Source organism: Emys orbicularis, chromosome 21 (assembly GCF_028017835.1).
Source record: "Emys orbicularis isolate rEmyOrb1 chromosome 21, rEmyOrb1.hap1, whole genome shotgun sequence".
Lineage (NCBI taxonomy): Eukaryota > Metazoa > Chordata > Testudines > Emydidae > Emys > Emys orbicularis.
In genome coordinates this window covers 7,234,266-7,252,329 of record NC_088703.1, presented here as the reverse complement: position 1 = coordinate 7,252,329, position 18,064 = coordinate 7,234,266, and the positions used below count along the sequence as shown (strand labels likewise).

Below are 18,064 nucleotides of genomic sequence, written 5' to 3'. Positions count from 1 at the left end.
CGGCCAGGAGACCTGGGGGACAGCCTACAGCTCCGGCTGAGCCTGAACTCTCTGGAGCACCCCACTAACCTTGGCAGAGCCACAGCCCAGCATAAATTCCCCCAGCTCCATGGAAACCAACCCCTCCCCATTCCAGCTGTGCAGGGGTTTAATGTTTCCTAGGCCTGAGTCCCAGCACCCGGGGGGGAGGGAACGGGGGATTCCTGGTAGAGTCCACTCCGCAGGGACCAATGCACCGGAGACACTCACACAGGTGGGTCTATTAGGCAGCTGGAAGCCAGCAGGGGAAGAGCTCAGGTCACCATAAGCGTTAAAGCACAGGCAGATCCCATCAGCCCAGAGCAATGCCCTGCCAGCTGTCTCTGACGCCCTTCCTTAGGCCAAGCAGTGAGAGCTCCCAGCCTCTCCCAGAAGAGCACTCTTTTCCCCCCAGCTCCCACCACCCAGTCCTTTGGTCTCAAACCAGGGTCTCTGCTCAGATCCCGGCTGAGAGGCGGTGGGGCACTGGTTGCCAGTTGTCAATGTGCTGGTGACCGGGGTTTTCCATTGATATGGGTCAGCCTCAGCCAGTCCTTTCTAATGACCACTTCAGTCCGCTCAGACAGTGAGGACACCCCCCGCCCCATGTCTCTCCGTCTGCCCTGAGAGCAAACAATCCTTTCCCCCCACTGGGTAGCCATGCAAAATATAGGGGAAACGGAGGCAAGCGGGACTCAAAAATATTACAAAAAATTCCCATTTCGTCGCACCTGCCCCTGTGGTGGAGGATCCCAAAGAGACAACAGAGCCCAAGGCCTGGGCCGTTCCCAGTTAAGCCAAGGCCGGCTGGGCATGGGCAAACAGCCCGGCTGGAGACCAAGGGAGGGCGGGAGAACAGATGGCTGCAGGGTGCTTCTGGGAGCAGAGACTCCAAATGGGGAGAACACGAGGCTGGAGCTCAAAGGATCAGGAGCTGGCACAGCCCTGGCTCCCACCAAGACAAACTGTCCCATGCTCACCTGTCTCATGCTAACTGAAGGGTCCCCAACACCATATTGCAGATGATTAGTAACTACCCCCTCTCTGGAAAGGCCACACAGTGTCACTGCAGGTACTGGCTTATGAAGTAATCCCTGACAGGAAAAACGTCCCCAAACATGAGCTCACTGTGAGCAGCAGGGGACGCTGGAGCCCAGAGGCCCAGACTTAGAGGTGCTGAGGCTGGTGGCTTGCCCTGCTGAGACAATGTGACCCCTGGGATCTGATGCATTACAGGGGTCACCCCAGGATGCTATGCAAAGGGCACGGCTCAGCACAGACCGTGTGAATCAGTAACAGCCGGTCCCACCATATAGTGCAGCACCACAAGCCAAGCACCTGACCTGCACAGGCTGCGACTGCATGGGCCACATCACAGGGAGGGGGGCTGCACTGCAGGGTGCCAGGGGCTGTACAGTAGCTGGGCTGGCTGCTCCATCAGCAATGCTGCCCCAGGCCAGGTCTTGGGCGAGTAGGGACAACCTAGGGTTACCATATTTTGAGCCTCCAAAAGGAGGACACTCCACGGGGCCCTGTCCCCGCCCCCAGCCCCACCCACGCCCCCGCCCCAACTCCGCCCCTTCCCCAAAGTCCCCGCCCCAACTCTGCCCCCTCCCCTGCTTCCCGCGAACATTTGATTCGCGGGAAGCCTGAAGCAGGTAAGGGGAGTGTGGGGGGAGGAGGCGCGGCCTAGTCTGGCCCCCCCGGCATCTCCAGCCTGGGTCGGCTCGGGCTCTGGGGTGCCGGCCCCGGGCCAGCCCCCGGCCGAGCACCCCCGGCCCGCCCAGCACTGCCGGTCCCCGGCCTGGCCCCCGGACCCCCGGCCGAGCACCCCCGGCCCGCCCAGCACTGCCGGTCCCCGGCCTGGCCCCCGGGCCCCCGGCCGAGCACCCCCGACCCGCCCAGCACTGCCGGTCCCCGGCCCGGCCCCCGGCTCAGCACCCCCCAGCCCTGGACCCGGCCCCCGGCCCCCGGCTCGGCACCGCCGGCCCGGCCCGGCCCCCGGCCCCCGGCCCCCAGCTCGGCACCGCCGGCCCGGTCTCCAGCCCGGCCCCCAGCTCGGCACCGCACCGCCGGCCCGGCCCCCGGCCCGGCACCGCACCGTCGGCCCAGTCCCCGGCTCGGCACCGCCGGCCCCCGGCCCGGCCCCCGGCCCAGCACCGCCGGCACCGCATGTCCCGATTTTTCCGGACATGTCCGGATTTTTGGGATTTCCCCCCGGACGGGGATTTGGAGCCCAAAAAGCCGGACATGTCCGGGAAAATCCGGACGTATGGTAACCCTAGAGAACCCCTCCCAGCCTGCCCTTCAGCTAGTAACTACTCCCGCCTGCCACACACCCCACCCCTGCTGTCGGAGGGACCAATGGGGGCGGGGCAGGGCAGCCACACACAGCACTAGAGGAACTGGAAGCCAGCAGGCTCCCCACAGCTCAAACCAGGGGGAAATTCTTTCCCAGCCCCTCCCCCAGTCCAAGGACAGTGTCTGACCCCATCAGCCCCTCCACTCACCAGCCAAGACTTGCCCAGGGATGGCTGAGCCCCAAAGGTGCCAGCGCATTCCTGGGCAAGTATCAGAGCCTCCCATCCCACCAGGAGCTGTGCTGCCTTGGGTCGGGGACTGTGGGCTATGCCAGCGGGCCAGCACTTCCACTGCCCACGGGTGAGACCACTACACTGCTCCATATCCCCCGGGAATACAATCCCTCCAGGAGACACCACACCTGGCCCCACATCCCAGGCATAACCCCCCAGCCGCCCCTCCTCACCATGCTGGTCTGGAGCTGATCCTCCACAAAGAACTTAAGGTTGGGCTGTGAGCCCATTGTGGAGAGAGATGCAGACAGAGCTTCAGTGCAGCAGGCAGGCTGATGCTGCCATCAAAGCCCATGGGCCCAGCCCTACGGTTGCTCCACCCAACATCTGGGCATAAGGATCTGACCATAGCACCTTTCATCCCAACACACTTTGCTGAGTGTGCAGTGTGTGCAGGGACCACTGGCTCACCACTGAAATGCAGCCACCTCTGGAGTGAGGCTGGCAGCTGTTCAAGGGGCACATAACAGTGCAGAAGTAGAAAGGACATTGAAGTGGAGGACAAGTCTCCAGCAATCCTGGGACACTGTGTCGTGGGCAGGCCCCAGCAGGCCACACCTACCCAGACACATCCCAGAAGGCCGCTGGGCTCTGGAGAGGCTTCTGCCAAACCCAGTACCTCATCTGGGAAGAAGGTTCCCATGGGAGATGGGGGATTCGTGGAGCTGGAACGTGACCTGGATGCTGGATTTAACATTCCCAAGTCAGAGGGGAGGGGCATCCTGCTGGGGCAAGTGGGGGCCCTGGGGAGGACTCTGACTGGGATGCCAGCCAAGGTGCCCTGCACTAGGGAAGTGTCCCCAGCGCCCAGGAAATGGTGCTGGTGGGGAGGGTCTCTTCAGGTCCTTGTCCAGTCAGTGGACAACACCAGCAGGGGGAGCTCTCTGAACATGGGTGGCAGGGGTGGAATGATGGGGTTGAGAGGCTGGGAACTCGCTCACTCCAGTGACTGCCAGGCTGCAGAGGACAAACTGCCAGGGGCCCCAGCAAGGAACTGGACAGCACCTACTCCTGCTCATCCTGAGGCTCAGACTCACTCTGCCCCATGTCTGCTGCTGGCCCCGGTCCCAGGCCCGTCCCAGAAAGGTGCCTGAGAACAAGCAGAGACGTTTGTGCTGTGCCCTTTGGGGGAAGCCAGGGTTGACCGTGCACAGCTCCCATGACCCCCTAGCACCATAGATCTCCTTACTCACCTTCCCAATAGTTTCCCTCCCTCACAGAGGGCCCCATTCCCCCCACCCCACCTCCCCAAGACAGCACCCTCCCAGACAGTCTGTTACCTCCTGCTGGTTCCTGGCTGGGAGAGCAGGTCACGGGGCAACATGGGGCTGGCCCTTCCCTCCCTGATCCTCACCCTACTGCCCTTGACCTGAACTGCAGACACACCTGGGAAGCAGCTGGTCCTGTGGGGCTCCCCACCAGTGCTAGCCCCACTGCTGGGGGAAGGAGTGTTGCTGCTTGACCATCTGTCAAAGGAGAAAGGTCCCAGGCAGAGTCCAGACCCTGCCCACTCACCTCCTGAGCCAGTGGTGTCCCTGCCCCATTCCAGGGCAGATGGGCCCTCTGCACCTGCCCTCCAAGTCACCTCCTTGTCTATCACCAGACACAGGCACCATGACTCAGACCCCAAGCCCCTGCCAGCCAGTGCAGAGTGCAGGGTGTGGAGGAGAGAGTCCCAGTTCACACTGTGGAAGTGGGCAATTTCCAATTCAGGACAGGGCTGGGCACTGGGGGTCAGGCCTGTCCTGAGATGCAAGGGCTGCTTCCCAGCATGGGCAGACTGGTACACATGAGTTAGCCTGGTTCCAATAGCAGCGGGGCCATGGCAGATTGTTGACTCCCACCTGAGTATGTTCCCCGAGGGTGATGGGATTGTACTCTGGCGGCCACCCACACACTGGGGCCACACTGCTACTGTTAGCGCACTAGTCCACCTGGCTAGGGAGCAACCTCCTAGCTGCTGTGTAGATAGACCGGGGTGACCAACCTGAGCCTGAGAAGGAGCCAGAATTTACCAATGTGCATTGCCAAAGAGCCACAATAACACATCAGCAGCCCCCCATCAGCTCCCCCCACCCGCCAGCAGCACCACGGATCAGTGCCTAACTCTCCATCCCTGTGCCTCCCACCAGCCGTGATCAGCTGTTTTGTGGTGTGCAGAAGGCTCGGGGGCGGGGGGGGGGGGAGGAGGAGGAGGAGCAAGGACACGGCAGACTCCGGGGAAGGGGCGGGGGCCTTGGGGGAAGGAGTGGAGTGGGGCTGAGGCCTGGGACAGAGCCAGGGGTTGAGCAGTGAGCACCCTGTAGCACACTGGAAAGTTGGCGCCTGTAGCTCCAGCCCTGGAGTGTTTCTAGTGTAGACATACCTTGATGAGACTCAGGCCTTTTAGAAGTACAATAGAAGGGTTAGAACAGTTCTGGGGAAGGGAAACTTCTCGAGTATTCATGTAACAACAGTCATCACCAAGGATCAAACCCAGGACCTTGTAACTGTATGACCCACTACGGTTTGAGCTAAGGGACCAACTCCCATAGGTAGGAGCTGTAGCAAAACGAGACCCGTGGTGGACCAGCCCCTAGAGGACACATAACACACACTGATCAATGAGCTACACAGAGAAAGCTTAAGTGAGTATTAACCAGGTGATGTGTGGACACACACCAGGCTTTTAGGGCCGAATGTATTGCTGACTGATTACAGGCTCAGTTGAAAGTTGTCAGATAGACAGGGCTTAAGGGATCAATGGAGTTAAAGGGAGAAAACACCTGCTGGGTTTCAGTAGATCATCAACTTTGTATTCTGGTAGGAAGAAAGGACGGCCCTTGTGGCTAAAATGCTAGGCTAGGACTCCAGTGATCAAGCTTCCATTCCCAGCTCTGGCCTAGAGTCCCTGTGTGTGTGACCTTAGGTGTGTCACTTAGGCCAAGGTTTTCAAAATTGCCTTGTGATTTTGGTTGCCTAACCTGAGACCTTAAAGGGGCCTGATGTTCAGAGGGTGAGTGCTCAGCACTTTTGAAAGTCAGGGCCCTTTTAAGATGTCTCAAATCACGAGACACTTTAGAAAACCTTAGCCCTGCAGATGTTGACCTGCTGTAATTGTCCTGCCTCTCTTTCTGTTGCTAAATGTTACATTTAAATACCAGACTGAGACCCCACAGATAAAAGAGCAGTTGGAGATGTGTAAAGATGTCTTTCTGCAGGTACATGGAAGGGGTTTATTTGGGCTTTGTGGGTTTTCACACAGAGCACACAGAAAACTCTAAGCCTGAGGATTCTCAGCTTATCCAGGGTTTACCACTGACTTCAGTGGGAGCAGAATCAGTCCAACACAAAGTGCTTTTGAAAATTCGACCAAATCATGCTTAGGTGTGTGACGCCCCCACTGTACATCAGAGTTCTGCAGTTAAGTCACGAGCCAGAGATCCAGGAAGTCAGATTTCAGAGTAGCAGCCGAATTAGTCTATATCTGCAAAAAGAACAGGAGTACTTGTGGCACCTTAGAGACTAACAAAGGTATTTGTGCATAAGCTTTCAGAGTTCGGTTCCCATCTCTGCCCCAAACTCAGTGTGACTTTGGGCAAATTGCTCAGTCTCTTTGTGCACCGGTTCCCCACTTGTAGAAGGAGGATAATAATCCTTACAAACCCCTGTGCAGAAGGGAAGGAGAAATTCATTAATATTGATGAAAGCTTCAAAACTCTGAAATATCAGCGTGTCTGTGGGCTTCACCACACTTAGCCTTAACATGTCTTAATCTGTAGGCATTCTAGTGGGACAGCCAGCCACTCTGAAAAAGCAAGATCACTCTGCGGAACCATTGACCTTAATTTTGGGTGGCCTTTCCATTCTTGCAGAAATAACCCATTTCCTCTGATTGTTCTGCAAGGCAGCAACAGTGAATTTTCTCCTTCGTGAATTCAACTCTATTCACTTAACAAAATGTTCTTCTGATCCCAAAAGGGACAACCACATTGCCAGGTCAATATTACTTTGGATCTTATCCAAGATACCACACTGCCAGCCAATCCTTTAGGTATCTAAAACTAAGGGTTTTATTATAAATTAAAAGAAAAGAAAGAGAAGAGAGTTGTTAAATGATCAAAGCAATCCAATACATATGACTTCAAGGTCCATATATCTGGTTCTTAGCAGCGTTGGTGAGTTTGCTGGCTTGTAAAGTCCCTCTGGAACACACCGAAAGCTTAGCTGGGTCTATCAGACCTTTGTTCAAAGCTCCTGTTTGTAGAGAAGTTACTCCAGAGCCGGTGAGAAGCAGGATTGAAGACAAAATGGAGGTGATGCAGCTGCCTTTTTTCTATCCTTTTCCATGTGGCTTGTACTTCCTCTGTCCCAAATTCAAGCTCACAGCACATGGGCATGGAAAGGTACTTGGAGTCCCCTGTCTATAGGCATGTCCCTACATGTCCTGCTGACTCATGGGCATAGCCCCTGGCTTCTCTCAATGGGTTCATTGTAGAGCTCAGCGGTTCTCAAACTTTAGCAACCTCAGGATCCCCATTTTGATTTAAAATTTTTCACAGACCCCCAAGCACCCGCTCAGCCCCAGGCCCCAACCCCCTTCCATCCATTCCCCCAAGACCCTGCCCCACCCCACCTCTTCTTGCCCCAGCTCCACCCCTGCTCCTTCTCTTCCCTGCCTCTTTCCCCCCCTCCCCTGAGTGCCCCCATCCCCTCCCCTCCCCCTCCCTCCCAGAGCCTCCTGCATGCCTGAACAGCTGTTCCCCAGCATGCAGAAGGCACTGGGAGGGAGGTGGAGGACTTGGTCAGAGGGGCCTGTGGACCCCCTGGAGTGCCCTCACGGACCCCAGTTTGAGAAACGCTGGTATAGCGGATTACCCTTCACGGGCCATCCAACAGACTGGATAGTGCTGATGCCAATCTGTCTGGGGGTGTCACCCAGAAACACATGTAACCCCTTTGGGGTTTAGAGAGCATGGCCCCTTTACATTTTTTTCCTAGGGGGGAAGGGGAGAGTAAAAAAAAAAAAAAAAGGAGGGAAATTTCAGAGGGCAGCGCTGGAGCTCCAGGGAGAGGGAGAGGCAGCCGGAGGCCCTGGAAAAGTGAAGGAGAGAGAACCTGCCTGAAGCCTGAGAAGGACAGGGCCGATCGGGGACTAGGGTGACCAGACAGCAAGTGTGAAAAACCGGGACAGAGGGTGGGGGGTAATAGGCGCCTATAGAAGAAAAAGCCCCAAATATCAGGACTGTCCCTATAAAATCGGGACATCTGGTCACCCTATCGGGGACAGCCCAGGACAGGAGCCAGGAGGAGCACTGTGCCAGGGAGGAATCGCCCGAGAAGGACAGGCCGGAGCTGGACCCAGTATCACTGCTGCCCAGAGCTGCATGGGCCTGTGAGTACTGGGGTTACCATACGTCCGGGTTTCCCCGGACATGTCCGGCTTTTGGGTCTTTAAATAGCCGTCCGGGGGGAATTTGTAAAAAGCTAAAAATGTCCGGGATTTCCCCCGGACGGCTATTTAAAGATCCAAAAGCGGCTGACAGGGCAGCCGCGCCGGCGGAAAGCGGAACTGGGAGCAGCATGGAGCGGCCGCGAGAGGCGGGTGCGGGCGGCCCGGCTCCCCCTGCCTGGGGCTCCCCTCGCCCGCCGGGGGGCGCGGGCTCCTCCTCTGCAGCACTGCCCGCCGCGGGGCTGGGGCTCTCCCGGGGCTCTGCCCTGCACGCGCCCAGCACCCCCGGGGCTGCTCCTGCCTCCCTGGGCTGGCCCCAGATCCCCTCCCCCGGGGGGCTGGGGTCCTGCTGCGGCTTGTGCCCCTCTGCCTCCTCCGCGGGGCAGGCAGCCCCAGGGGGTGAGGCCGTGCCACCCCTTCCCCAGCTTCCCTCTCCAGCAGCCCCCGCACCGCCCTGCCGGGTCTGTTCAGCCCTCGGCCCCACCGGGTCCTGCCCTGCTTCAAGCAACCCCCCCCCCACACAGCGTGCGGTGGCCAGGCTTGGGGGGGACTGGGGGAGCCGCAGCAAAGCCTCGCCCGGAGCTGGTGCAGGAGACGAGCCTGGCTCTCAGCCCAGGCTCCGGCATCAGCCCGCAGCGGGGAGCGGAGCCACCCCACCGCCGGCTCGGCTCAGCCCAGCCCTGCTCTTAAAGGGACAGGGACCCCACCGCGGCTTGGCCCGGCCTGGGGCACGTGGGGGGTGTCACCTCACCCCCCCCCCCCGCCTGGGGGGCCCGGTGAGGGGGGTGCTCGGCACCATAGCAGCGCAGAGGGGAGGCCAGCGATGCACCTTACTCTCTCCTGCACTGCCAGCCACGGGCTTGCCTCCTTTCCCCAGCTCTGCGAGGCACTGTACACCTCAGAGCAGCAAATGGTAGCCGATTCTGCTGGCTCCAAGCAGAGTCTAGCCCTGAGTGTTTATTTCCGCAGCAGTGAGTTTTCGGTTTGGTGCATTCACTCCTGATCTCCCTGGTAAAGTGTAACAAAAGCCCTTGGCATTCATTTTCTCAGTGTTTCTGGGAATACCCTTTTCAGTTTCATAGATTGATCTGGGATCTTTCTTTTGCCGTTTCCGGAGAGAACTGTTGACAGCAGGGAGATATGTCCCTGACTAGAGGACAGGAAGCAAATTTGACTAGACCAGTTGTGACTTCCTTTTTATTTGTTACTATAAAATGTATTACACACAAATAGATTGCTAATGAACTTCCACCTTTGGGTTTCTGGAAAACAACTCACTCTAATACTTGGAAGATGCAGGGACCTTTGGTCTTAAAAAATGAAACTTCAGACTCATGAATTTGGGGGAAGTGCAGTGGTCCATTTATGAAATTTCTAAAAACATGATTCAAAAAATCCTTCTGAGACTGTATTTTAATGCTGAGATCCCAATAGCCTTACTATAGAAATAGAAAGTAAAACAAAGACATTCTTGATCCAGGTCAATTAGAGCAGTGGTTGTCAATGTTTCCAGACTACTGTACCTCCTTCAGGAGGCTGATTTGTCTTGAGTACTCCTCACTTAAAAACTATTTGCTTACAAAATCAGACCTAAAAATACAAGTATCACAGCACAGTATTACTGAAGAATTGCTTATTTTCTCATTTTTACCATATAAATTATCAAATAAATCACGACTTCCAGATTGAGAAACACTGGTATAGTATATAGAGCAGTATAAACAAGTCACTGTCTACGATGATGGTTGCATATGCTTCAATAACACTGCTCTACAGCCAAAATGCTTCTGAAATAAATGTAGTCAAACGTTACTAATTCTGGGTCACTGAGAACGAAAATGATGCTTAAAAGTGTTGATTGGCTCTAGTTTTCAAGATATGCTACTGGGTCAGTATATACGACCCTTGACTTGGGAATGGCGGAGGATAAGTGAGTTATAAAGGGAAGGGATCTCAATTTAAACCAGAAATGACTAAAATACATCTTTGACTGGATCTATGAATAAATCTATGACTGGGTTTGGACAGTACTTGCTTTTTAGGCAAAACAATGAATGATGCAATCTGAAGCTGGTATTGCATCATACATGATATGAATTGCATCATGTTATTCCTAGAAGTCATGGATGATGCAATCATAACGAAGCTTACATCACTCTGCTGAACAAATTGCCCTATATCAGCTCTACAAATCATACAGTATCATGCTCTCTTATTTGTCAGTGTTTGATTTTGCAAAGGGACACATTTCTGTTTAGCCAAAGTGAGTAGAGATGCCTCGTACTTGTGTGAACCGTGCAGATAACTTCTGCTATGTTTGTGGTGAAGTGACTTTTGCATCACAAAAGCGCAGTAGAACCACTATGGTTAAGAAAGCCTATCACCTTTATTTTGGCTGCAAAATTGGAGATCAGGACAAGAGGTGGGCCCCACACATATGCTGCAACACTTGTGCAACAAATCTTCGCCAGTGGTTGAACAGGAAAAGGAAATCTATGCCTTTTGCAGTGCCAATGATTTGGAAAGAGCCAACAGATCATACCAGCAATTGTTACTTCTGCATGGTGCCTCCAGTTGGGAAAGGTGTGTCAAAGAAGAAAAAGTGGACTGTGCATTATCCAAACATTCCATCAGCTATACGCCCAGTACCCCACGGAGAAGGACTGCCGGTTCCTGATGCACCAGAATCATTCTCACTTGAGTCAGATGAGGAAGAGGAAGAGGATGAAACTTCTGGTCCTGAACTATCAATGTCACAGGACCCACATTTTCTCCCATCCTCCTCCTCTGAACCACACCTCATAACACAAGGTGAACTGAATGACCTTGTCAGGGATTTGGAACAACCCAAGAGTAAGGCAGAGCTGTTGGGCTCCAGACTACAGCAGTGGAATCTCCTGGCAGGTGATGTTAGGGTTTCCATGTTCCGTGACCGTCAAAAGGACCTTGTCCCATTCTTCTTCATGGAAGGTGATCTTGTAGCCTGCAACAACATCGATGGTGTGATGGCAGCCCTCAGCATCGTTCACGATCCAGATGAGTGGAGACTGTTCATTGATTCATCGAAGACGAGTCTTAAAGCTGTTTTACTGCATAATGGCAATGTTTTGCCATCAATTCCAGTTGGTCATTCAGTCCATATGAAGGAAACCTATGACAACATGAAACAACTTTTGAGGTGCATAAACTATGACCAACATCAGTGGCAGCTTTGTGGCGATTTGAAGGTTGTTGCTCTCTTGCTTGGTCTGCAGACTGGATACACAAAGTACTGCTGTTTTCTCTGTGAATGGGATAGTCGTGCAAGAGATTCCCACTACATCAAGAAAGATTGGCCACTCCGACAGTCATTGGAGCCTGGGAGGAAAAGTGTTCAGCATCCACCACTTGTTGAATCAAGGAAGATTTTGTTACCACCCTTACACATCAAGCTGGGTCTGATGAAGAACTTTGTCAAGGCCATTGACAAAACACAAGCAGCTTTCAAGTACCTCCGTGGAAAATTTCCAAGGTTAAGTGAAGCTAAGATAAAGGAAGGTGTCTTTGTTGGTCCTCAGATTCGTGAACTTCTTCGAGATGATGCATTTGACCATGCACTGCGTGGCAAGGAAAAGACGGCATGGAAAGCCTTCCAGTTAGTGGCAATAAATTTTCTCGGAAACAACAAGGCAGACAACCACAGGTTGTTGGTGGAAAACCTCCTCAAGGCATACAAAAGCCTTGGTTGCAACATGTCACTAAAGATACATTTTTTGCACTCTCATCTAGATTTTTTCCCACCGAACTGCGGAGCAGTGAGCGACGAGCACGGCGAGCGATTTCACCAGGACATTGCAACAATGGAGAAACGGTATCAGGGCAAATGGAGCCCATCAATGCTTGCAGACTATTGCTGGACAGTGACAAGAGATGCTCCATTTAATGAATACAAGAGACAAGCCAAGAAGCGCCGAGTAGACACTGAATAGGACTAAACTATGTACAGAATAGTTTTTTGCCTTTTGTTTCATAATAAATTTGATTTATATAACCCTTTTGCTGATTTTTAAAGTGTTACATAAACAGGACAGGTGTTTCTATATCTATATCAAAGTTACACACATTTTTACACAATATCAGGCAAACCAGCTTGGATCTCTCACTATTCATGTCTCTGTACTAATTGTGCTCTGCATCATTTCACAAAAAAGTTATTTAACTGAGCTTGACATTTGTCATTATACTGAGATTTCTAAAAATACCCTTCTAGAAAAACTTCCATTTGGCTTCCCAGTAAAGAAAAGGACTTTATATAGCTTCAGGGCCGGCTCTGGCTTTTTTGCCGCCCCAGGCAAAAAAGCCTCCCCCCCCCCCACGGGGGGGGGGGAGGGTGGCCGGAGCCCCGGGGGGAGGGCGGCGAGCCCCGGCGGGTGCTCCGCTCTCCCCCCGGCGGCCGGGGGGGAGGGTGGCGAGCCCCGGCGGGGGCTCCGCTCTCCCCCCGGTGGCCGGGGGGAGGGCACCGGGGGGGAGGGCGGCTGGAGCCCCGGGGGGAGGGCGGCGAGCCCGGCTGTGGCCCCGCTCTCCCCGGCGGCCGGAGCGCCGCGCCGCCCCCCTCCAGGTGCCGCCCCAAGCACAAGCTTGGTGGGCTGGTGCCTGGAGCCGGCCCTGTATAGCTTGTTTGTTTGAACTTCGAGGCCCATACAGTCCCTGAAATGACACTGCCTTGGTTAGTGTTGTGCCCCATTTCTCACAGTACTCATGATGGGTTGGATTGTCACAGCCCAGCTCAGCCACACAAGGGAGTAAATATTATCTTTTCCAAGTAGACCCCGCTGATATGGGGATGCCCCTTTAAAGGAAGGCCCCGGGACAGGTATGGACAGGGGAGTCCCTCCAGTGGAGGGAGAGGTGAGTGTCAGAGGTAGGGTTACCATACGTCCGGATTTTCCCAGACATGTCCGGCTTTTTGGTCCTCAAATCCCTGTCCAGGAGGAATTTCCAAAAAGCCAAACATGTCCGGGAAAATAGGGAGGCATGGTAAGGGGACCGCCTCCTCCCCGGGCTCCAACTTTCCCGGCTCCTGCCGCTCTCCACCGCGGCGGGGACCGAAGCAACTTCCCCAGCGCAGCAGCCGGGCGGCGGGAGGGAGGAGGGGGAATATGGGGTGCTCGGGAGGGGGCGGAGTTGGGGTGGGGAAGGGGAGGAGTTGGGGTGGGGGCGGGGAAGGGCGGAGTTGGGGCGGGGTCCCGTGGAGTGTCCTCTTTTTGCACTATTGAAATATGGTAACCCTACCCTAGGAAGAGGCCAGGGCTCTGCCCCAGAGCCAGCTGCATTGCTCCCTGGGCACAAGCAAGGTGTGTTTTCACAACCTAGGAACAAAGCCTGCAGGCCATGCTTGCGGGAGGAGCTCAGTCCAGCCAGGAAGAAAAGGATGATCATGGGGGAGGGATGTGGCTAATCAGCTCCCAGCACCAGGCTGGGGCCACAGGGCTGGGGCGAACTCCCGGCTGCACACACAGCGGCCTGCCGCTAGGGGCAAGTTCGGCGCTGTCCCCTCTGCGCGCCGCTAGGGAGGCGGGAGACTTTGTCGCGGGCCGAGCCAAGAGGATACGGCAGGGGTCGGACGGACACCCGCCCGGAAGGATGGTCCAGGCCGGGACCGTACCAAGCCCCAGCAGGCGCAGAGTGGAGACAGCGCTCCCCCTGCCAGGCCAGTGAGTCTGCCCGGCCGGGGCGGGGCCAGGGAGCGGTGGCCCCACGTGGTTTCTTCCGCACGCTCAGCGCCTGCAGCATGGAGCGGACGGCGCTGGGGGGTGAGTGGCGCTGGGGGGGAGGTCGGGTCGGGGGAGTGGCGCTGGGGGGGAGTGGTCGGGGGGGGGTCCCGGGCACCCTCTCTGTGCAGCCCCCCCCCACCCCCTCTAATCCGCCCTTTACCGTGTCCTCCTGGCAGGGCTGCCGCGGTTCCAGTGCCCCCCGGATTTCTCCCCGAGCCCCTTCGCCCCCGAGGAGCTGCGGGGCCCCTCCAAGGAGCTGTGGCTGATCCGAGCGCCCGCTGATTTCAGCCCGGACAGGTGAGGGGGGCAGACTGGCCCTGCCGGAGGGGGCTGGGAGCCAGGACGCCTGGGTTCTCTCTAGGGTTGCCAATGTTGGTTTGATGTATTCCTGGAGATTTCAGCACGACATAATCTTTAATTCCTGGCGACTCCAGGCCAGTCCTGGAGGGTTGGCAATACTAGTTCTGTCCCTGGCTCTGGGAGGGAAGTGGGGTCCAGTGGTTAGAGTGGGGGGGGGGAGACTGGGAGCCAGGATGCCTGGGTTCTATCCCTGGCTCTGGGAGGGAAGTGGGGGGGGGGGGGGAAGAGAGACTGGGAGCCAGGATGCCTGGGTTCTATCCCTGGCTCTGGGAGGGAAGTGGGGGGCGGGGGAGAGACTGGGAGCCAGGATGCCTGGGTTCTGTCCCTGGCTCTGGGAGGGGAGTGGGGGAGGGGGAGAGACTGGGAGCCAGGATGCCTGGGTTCTATCCCTGGCTCTGGGAGGGAAGTGGGGGAGGGGGAGAGACTGGGAGCCAGGATGGCTGGGTTCTGTCCCTGGCTCTGGGAGGGAAGTGGGGTCCAGTGGTTAGAGTGAGGGGGGGAGAGACTGGGAGCCAGGATGCCTGGGTTCTGTCCCTGGCTCTGGGAGGGAAGTGGGGTCTAGTGGTCATTCAGTGGTTGAACTTGGGAGAGATTCTTCCCCTCTGTATGGTGAGGAGGAGGATGTTCCTGCCCCCCTTGAGCCGGGCTGGGTGGGGTGCTGAGGCTTTCCTTGTAATCTCTCCGGCATACCAAGCCGCTTGTTGGGGGCTTGTTACCTTCCTGTCCAGTGTTTTCTCCCTTGGGTAAGGAGCAAAGCCTAGAAGGGCCCGCAGGACTGTGGCTAGGTGAGGTGGGGAGATCGTTGCTTTTCCCCTAAGCTCTGTACTGGCTTTGGTCCTTCCAGGCTTCCCACAAGCCCCTGGACTTGCACAGCGGCCAGTTCTGAGCCCTGGTCCGCCGTGGGGGCACAGAGCCAGGGGCCTGGCCTGTGGGTGAGCCTGCCTCGAAGCTCATGCCTCCTGGTTACTGTGCTGTTCCAGCCGAAGGCTCACCTGAGGTTCTCTTGCTTCCCCCTCAGCCTGGATGGCTGCGCTGTGCCCCTGGTCGGGTTCCAGACGCTGAAGACAAGGTCTGATGGGACGCAGCGGGTCTTTGACATCCACAGTGCCCTGGAGGAGCCGGGCAGCCCCTACCTGCTAGTGTCCTCGACCCGTTCTGGCCAGCTCTCCTGCGCAGCCTCCTTCCACGGCTGCATGCGCATCTGCGAGAGATTTGGGGACCCCAGCAGCAGGAGCCCTGGCCAGGCTGTCGCAGCCAGGCCTGCCCCCCAGGTCCCAGAGGGCCTCCGGCAGCGTTTCCTGCCCTTTGGGGGCAGCCCAAAGCAACAGTGCCCAGAGGCAGCCACGTCCACGCCAGCGACAGAGGTGCTGGGGTCTGCCAGGAAGAAGAAGAAGAAGAAGAAAAAGAGAGTGAAAGAGGAGCCCGTGGAGCTGCTGGTGTCCATAAAGCAGGAGCCTCCCGAGGAGCCCTGGGGCTGGGGGAGCGGTGAGCCTGGCCCTGAACCCCCCGGAGGGGAGGATGATGGCTTGAGGGGGGCAGAGGGGCCCACTCTGGGGCACCTGAGCCCCAAGCACAAGAAGAAGAAGAAAAAGAAACACAAGTATGAGGCTTTGGAGGGGGCAGTCTGGCCGTGCAAGGCCGAGCTGCCGGACCCCAGCTCCATAAAGCAGGAGCCTACACACTCCCAGGAGTGAATGCGGCGATTGGCTGAAGATGTGGGGTGGGGACGTCCCATCACTGCTCTGACCCCTGTGGTGTCTGCCTGCTCCCGAGATGGGAATGGCAGCTTCACATGGGGTGCCCCAGACTGTCTAAAGTGCCAGCGTTCCTCCGTGGGCATTAGGGGCATCGGGCCCCCTGCTCCTTCAGGGCCACCCAGCGGTGCCAGTGCCGTGCCTGTCGCCACCGGAACGAGCGGGAGGCCTTGGTGGGTCCAGGCAGAGCAGGACACGTTCTGGGCCGCAGCTGGTGACTGTGTGGCCAGGCTGCTCTCGGTGCACCTGGTGTTTGTGGCGGGTACTGGCTGAACCCTGCTGGCTGCGGGATCCTGCCCGAGGCTGGGAGGGGCAGCAGGGAGTTGTGTTCTGTCTCTGCCTTCCATTATAAATGCAAGTACACGTGGGGACATGTTCTGTCTCCTTTAATCGCCATGGTTGTAGGGTGCCCCCCACCACCAGTGACTGTTCCCTGTGGGAGAGGGCAGCTAGCTCCCCCTGAGGCCAGGCACCCCCCCGCCCCAGGGAGGAAGGGTTGAGTCTGGTGCCTTGCACTGGCTTTCCCCAGGGTTCCTGCTGGGGGAGCTGGGAGGTTCCCAGCAGCCCTGGGGCTAGAGGATATGCTGCCCCAGGAGAAGCCTTGGGTTGGGGGGAGTCACCCAGCTCATGTCCCCATTTATCCAGCTGCTGGGGGGCAGTGCTTTACTGTGCTCCCAGGCAGCATGGCACAGCTGGGCAGGGGCCTCCCGCCTGTGTGTCAGGGAAGGTGTAGGGGACCGGATGGGAGCTGGAGGCTGGCTGAGGCTGTAGCCTGTTTGCTAAGGGAGGGGAGTTCTGCGGTGAGCCAGGGATGGGGCAGCAGTGCCTGGTGTTTTCCTGTCTGCTGCTGGGGGGCAGGGGCCTGGCTCAGTGAGCCCCCCTCCTCCCAGGGGGAGCAGCGCAATGCCCTGTGTGCTGAGGAGCTTCCCCGTCCCCTGCCAGGCCTCCCACTTAGTGCCCAGCCACAAGGAGAAGGGTGTTAGTAGGGGAGCTGGGTGCCAGTGGGGCTCTGCCTTGTAGGTCCTGCCCTGGTGTGGCTCCCACGGGGGAGAGGGTGTCAACCCAGGGCCCATGTGCCTGCCGGGAAGATGGGCCAGGGTGCTAGGGGTGAGTGTGACCAGTCCAGTCACCCCAGCTGGGGGGAGAGGGGGGATGTCAGGCCAGGCAGCAGGGCAGGTTCTGGGCACTGCTTTGTGTGTGTCCACTGAGTCACTGCACCCCTAAACCTCAGACCCCCAAGCTCCACTGAGTCACTGCACCCCCAAACCTCAGATGCTGCCCCCAATGGATCACTGCACCCCCTCAAACCTCAGGGACCCTCAAACCGCAGCCACCATTGAATCACTGCACTCCCAGATGCCACTCTCCCAAGCTCACAGGAGGTATTTTATTTAACTTGCCTCATTTAAACCCTAATGCTCCATCGGTATAACTTGGTGAGCTAAACCTGGGATGCTGTTATGCTGTACCGTGTGCTGGAATTGAGAGATCCCCTCCCACAACCATCCACTTGTTTCAGCCCCAGTTCTGGGGCTGTCCCTGGAGCCCTACCCTGCTCCCATGGTGCCTGTAACTTGCCCCAGCTGCTGCCCTTCTCTCAGCTCTCGGCAGCTTGAGCAGCTCCCTGGTGTGTGGGGGACGGTGGTGTCTGGCAGTGGCCATGGTTGGAGTTAGTAACTCCTGAGACAAAATGGGGATGTTTTGTAATATTTTTGAGGCCTGTTTGTGCTTCAGTTTCCCTCACGGGTGGAAAGGGACTGTTTGCTCTCAGGGCAGGGTAAGCCACAGGGGTGAATCGTAACCAGCTGTTAGGGTGATCGAGGCCCACATAGACCCCATTAGTGGAGCATCTGAGCAGACACTGACACCTAGCAGCCAAGGACCCAGAGAGAAACAGACTCCCCCGCCTCTCCACATAGGGCTGGGCTGCCTCTCCCCAGCTCGGCGAGGTGGGGGCTAAGTGCAGGCTGTGGGAAGCTCTTGGGGGCACACCTGGAGTCTGAGGGATGACTGAGCTTGAACAAGAGGATTCACTACAGCTTGGTGGGTCTCTGATTACCCCCCCATGGCCTATGCTTTGATCAAGTGGTTTTCAAACTTTTTTTCTGGTGACCCAGTTGACCCTGCTCCCACACCCCGTGACCCAACGGAGCT

The 18,064-nt window shown here is 57.0% G+C and overlaps 1 protein-coding gene across 1 annotated transcript; it reads left to right on the top strand.

Annotated features, from left to right (window-relative positions):
* Positions 1 to 13,788: 13,788 nt before the first annotated feature.
* POLR1G (RNA polymerase I subunit G) lies at positions 13,789 to 16,279 on the top strand. The gene is made up of 3 exons (XM_065420692.1): positions 13,789 to 13,835; positions 13,973 to 14,093; positions 15,175 to 16,279. Exons 1-3 carry the CDS (start codon positions 13,814 to 13,816, stop codon positions 15,848 to 15,850), a joined length of 819 nt encoding a protein of 272 aa, XP_065276764.1. The 5' UTR covers positions 13,789 to 13,813; the 3' UTR covers positions 15,851 to 16,279.
* Positions 16,280 to 18,064: the final 1,785 nt, after the last annotated feature.

Coding starts and splice junctions, on each gene's coding strand:
- POLR1G (XM_065420692.1), top strand. CDS start 13,814: ATGGAGCGGACGGCGCTGGGGG. Junction 13,836..13,972: donor GGAGCGGACGGCGCTGGGGG/GTGAGTGGCGCT, acceptor TCCTCCTGGCAG/GGCTGCCGCGGTTCCAGTGC. Junction 14,094..15,174: donor GCTGATTTCAGCCCGGACAG/GTGAGGGGGGCA, acceptor CTTCCCCCTCAG/CCTGGATGGCTGCGCTGTGC.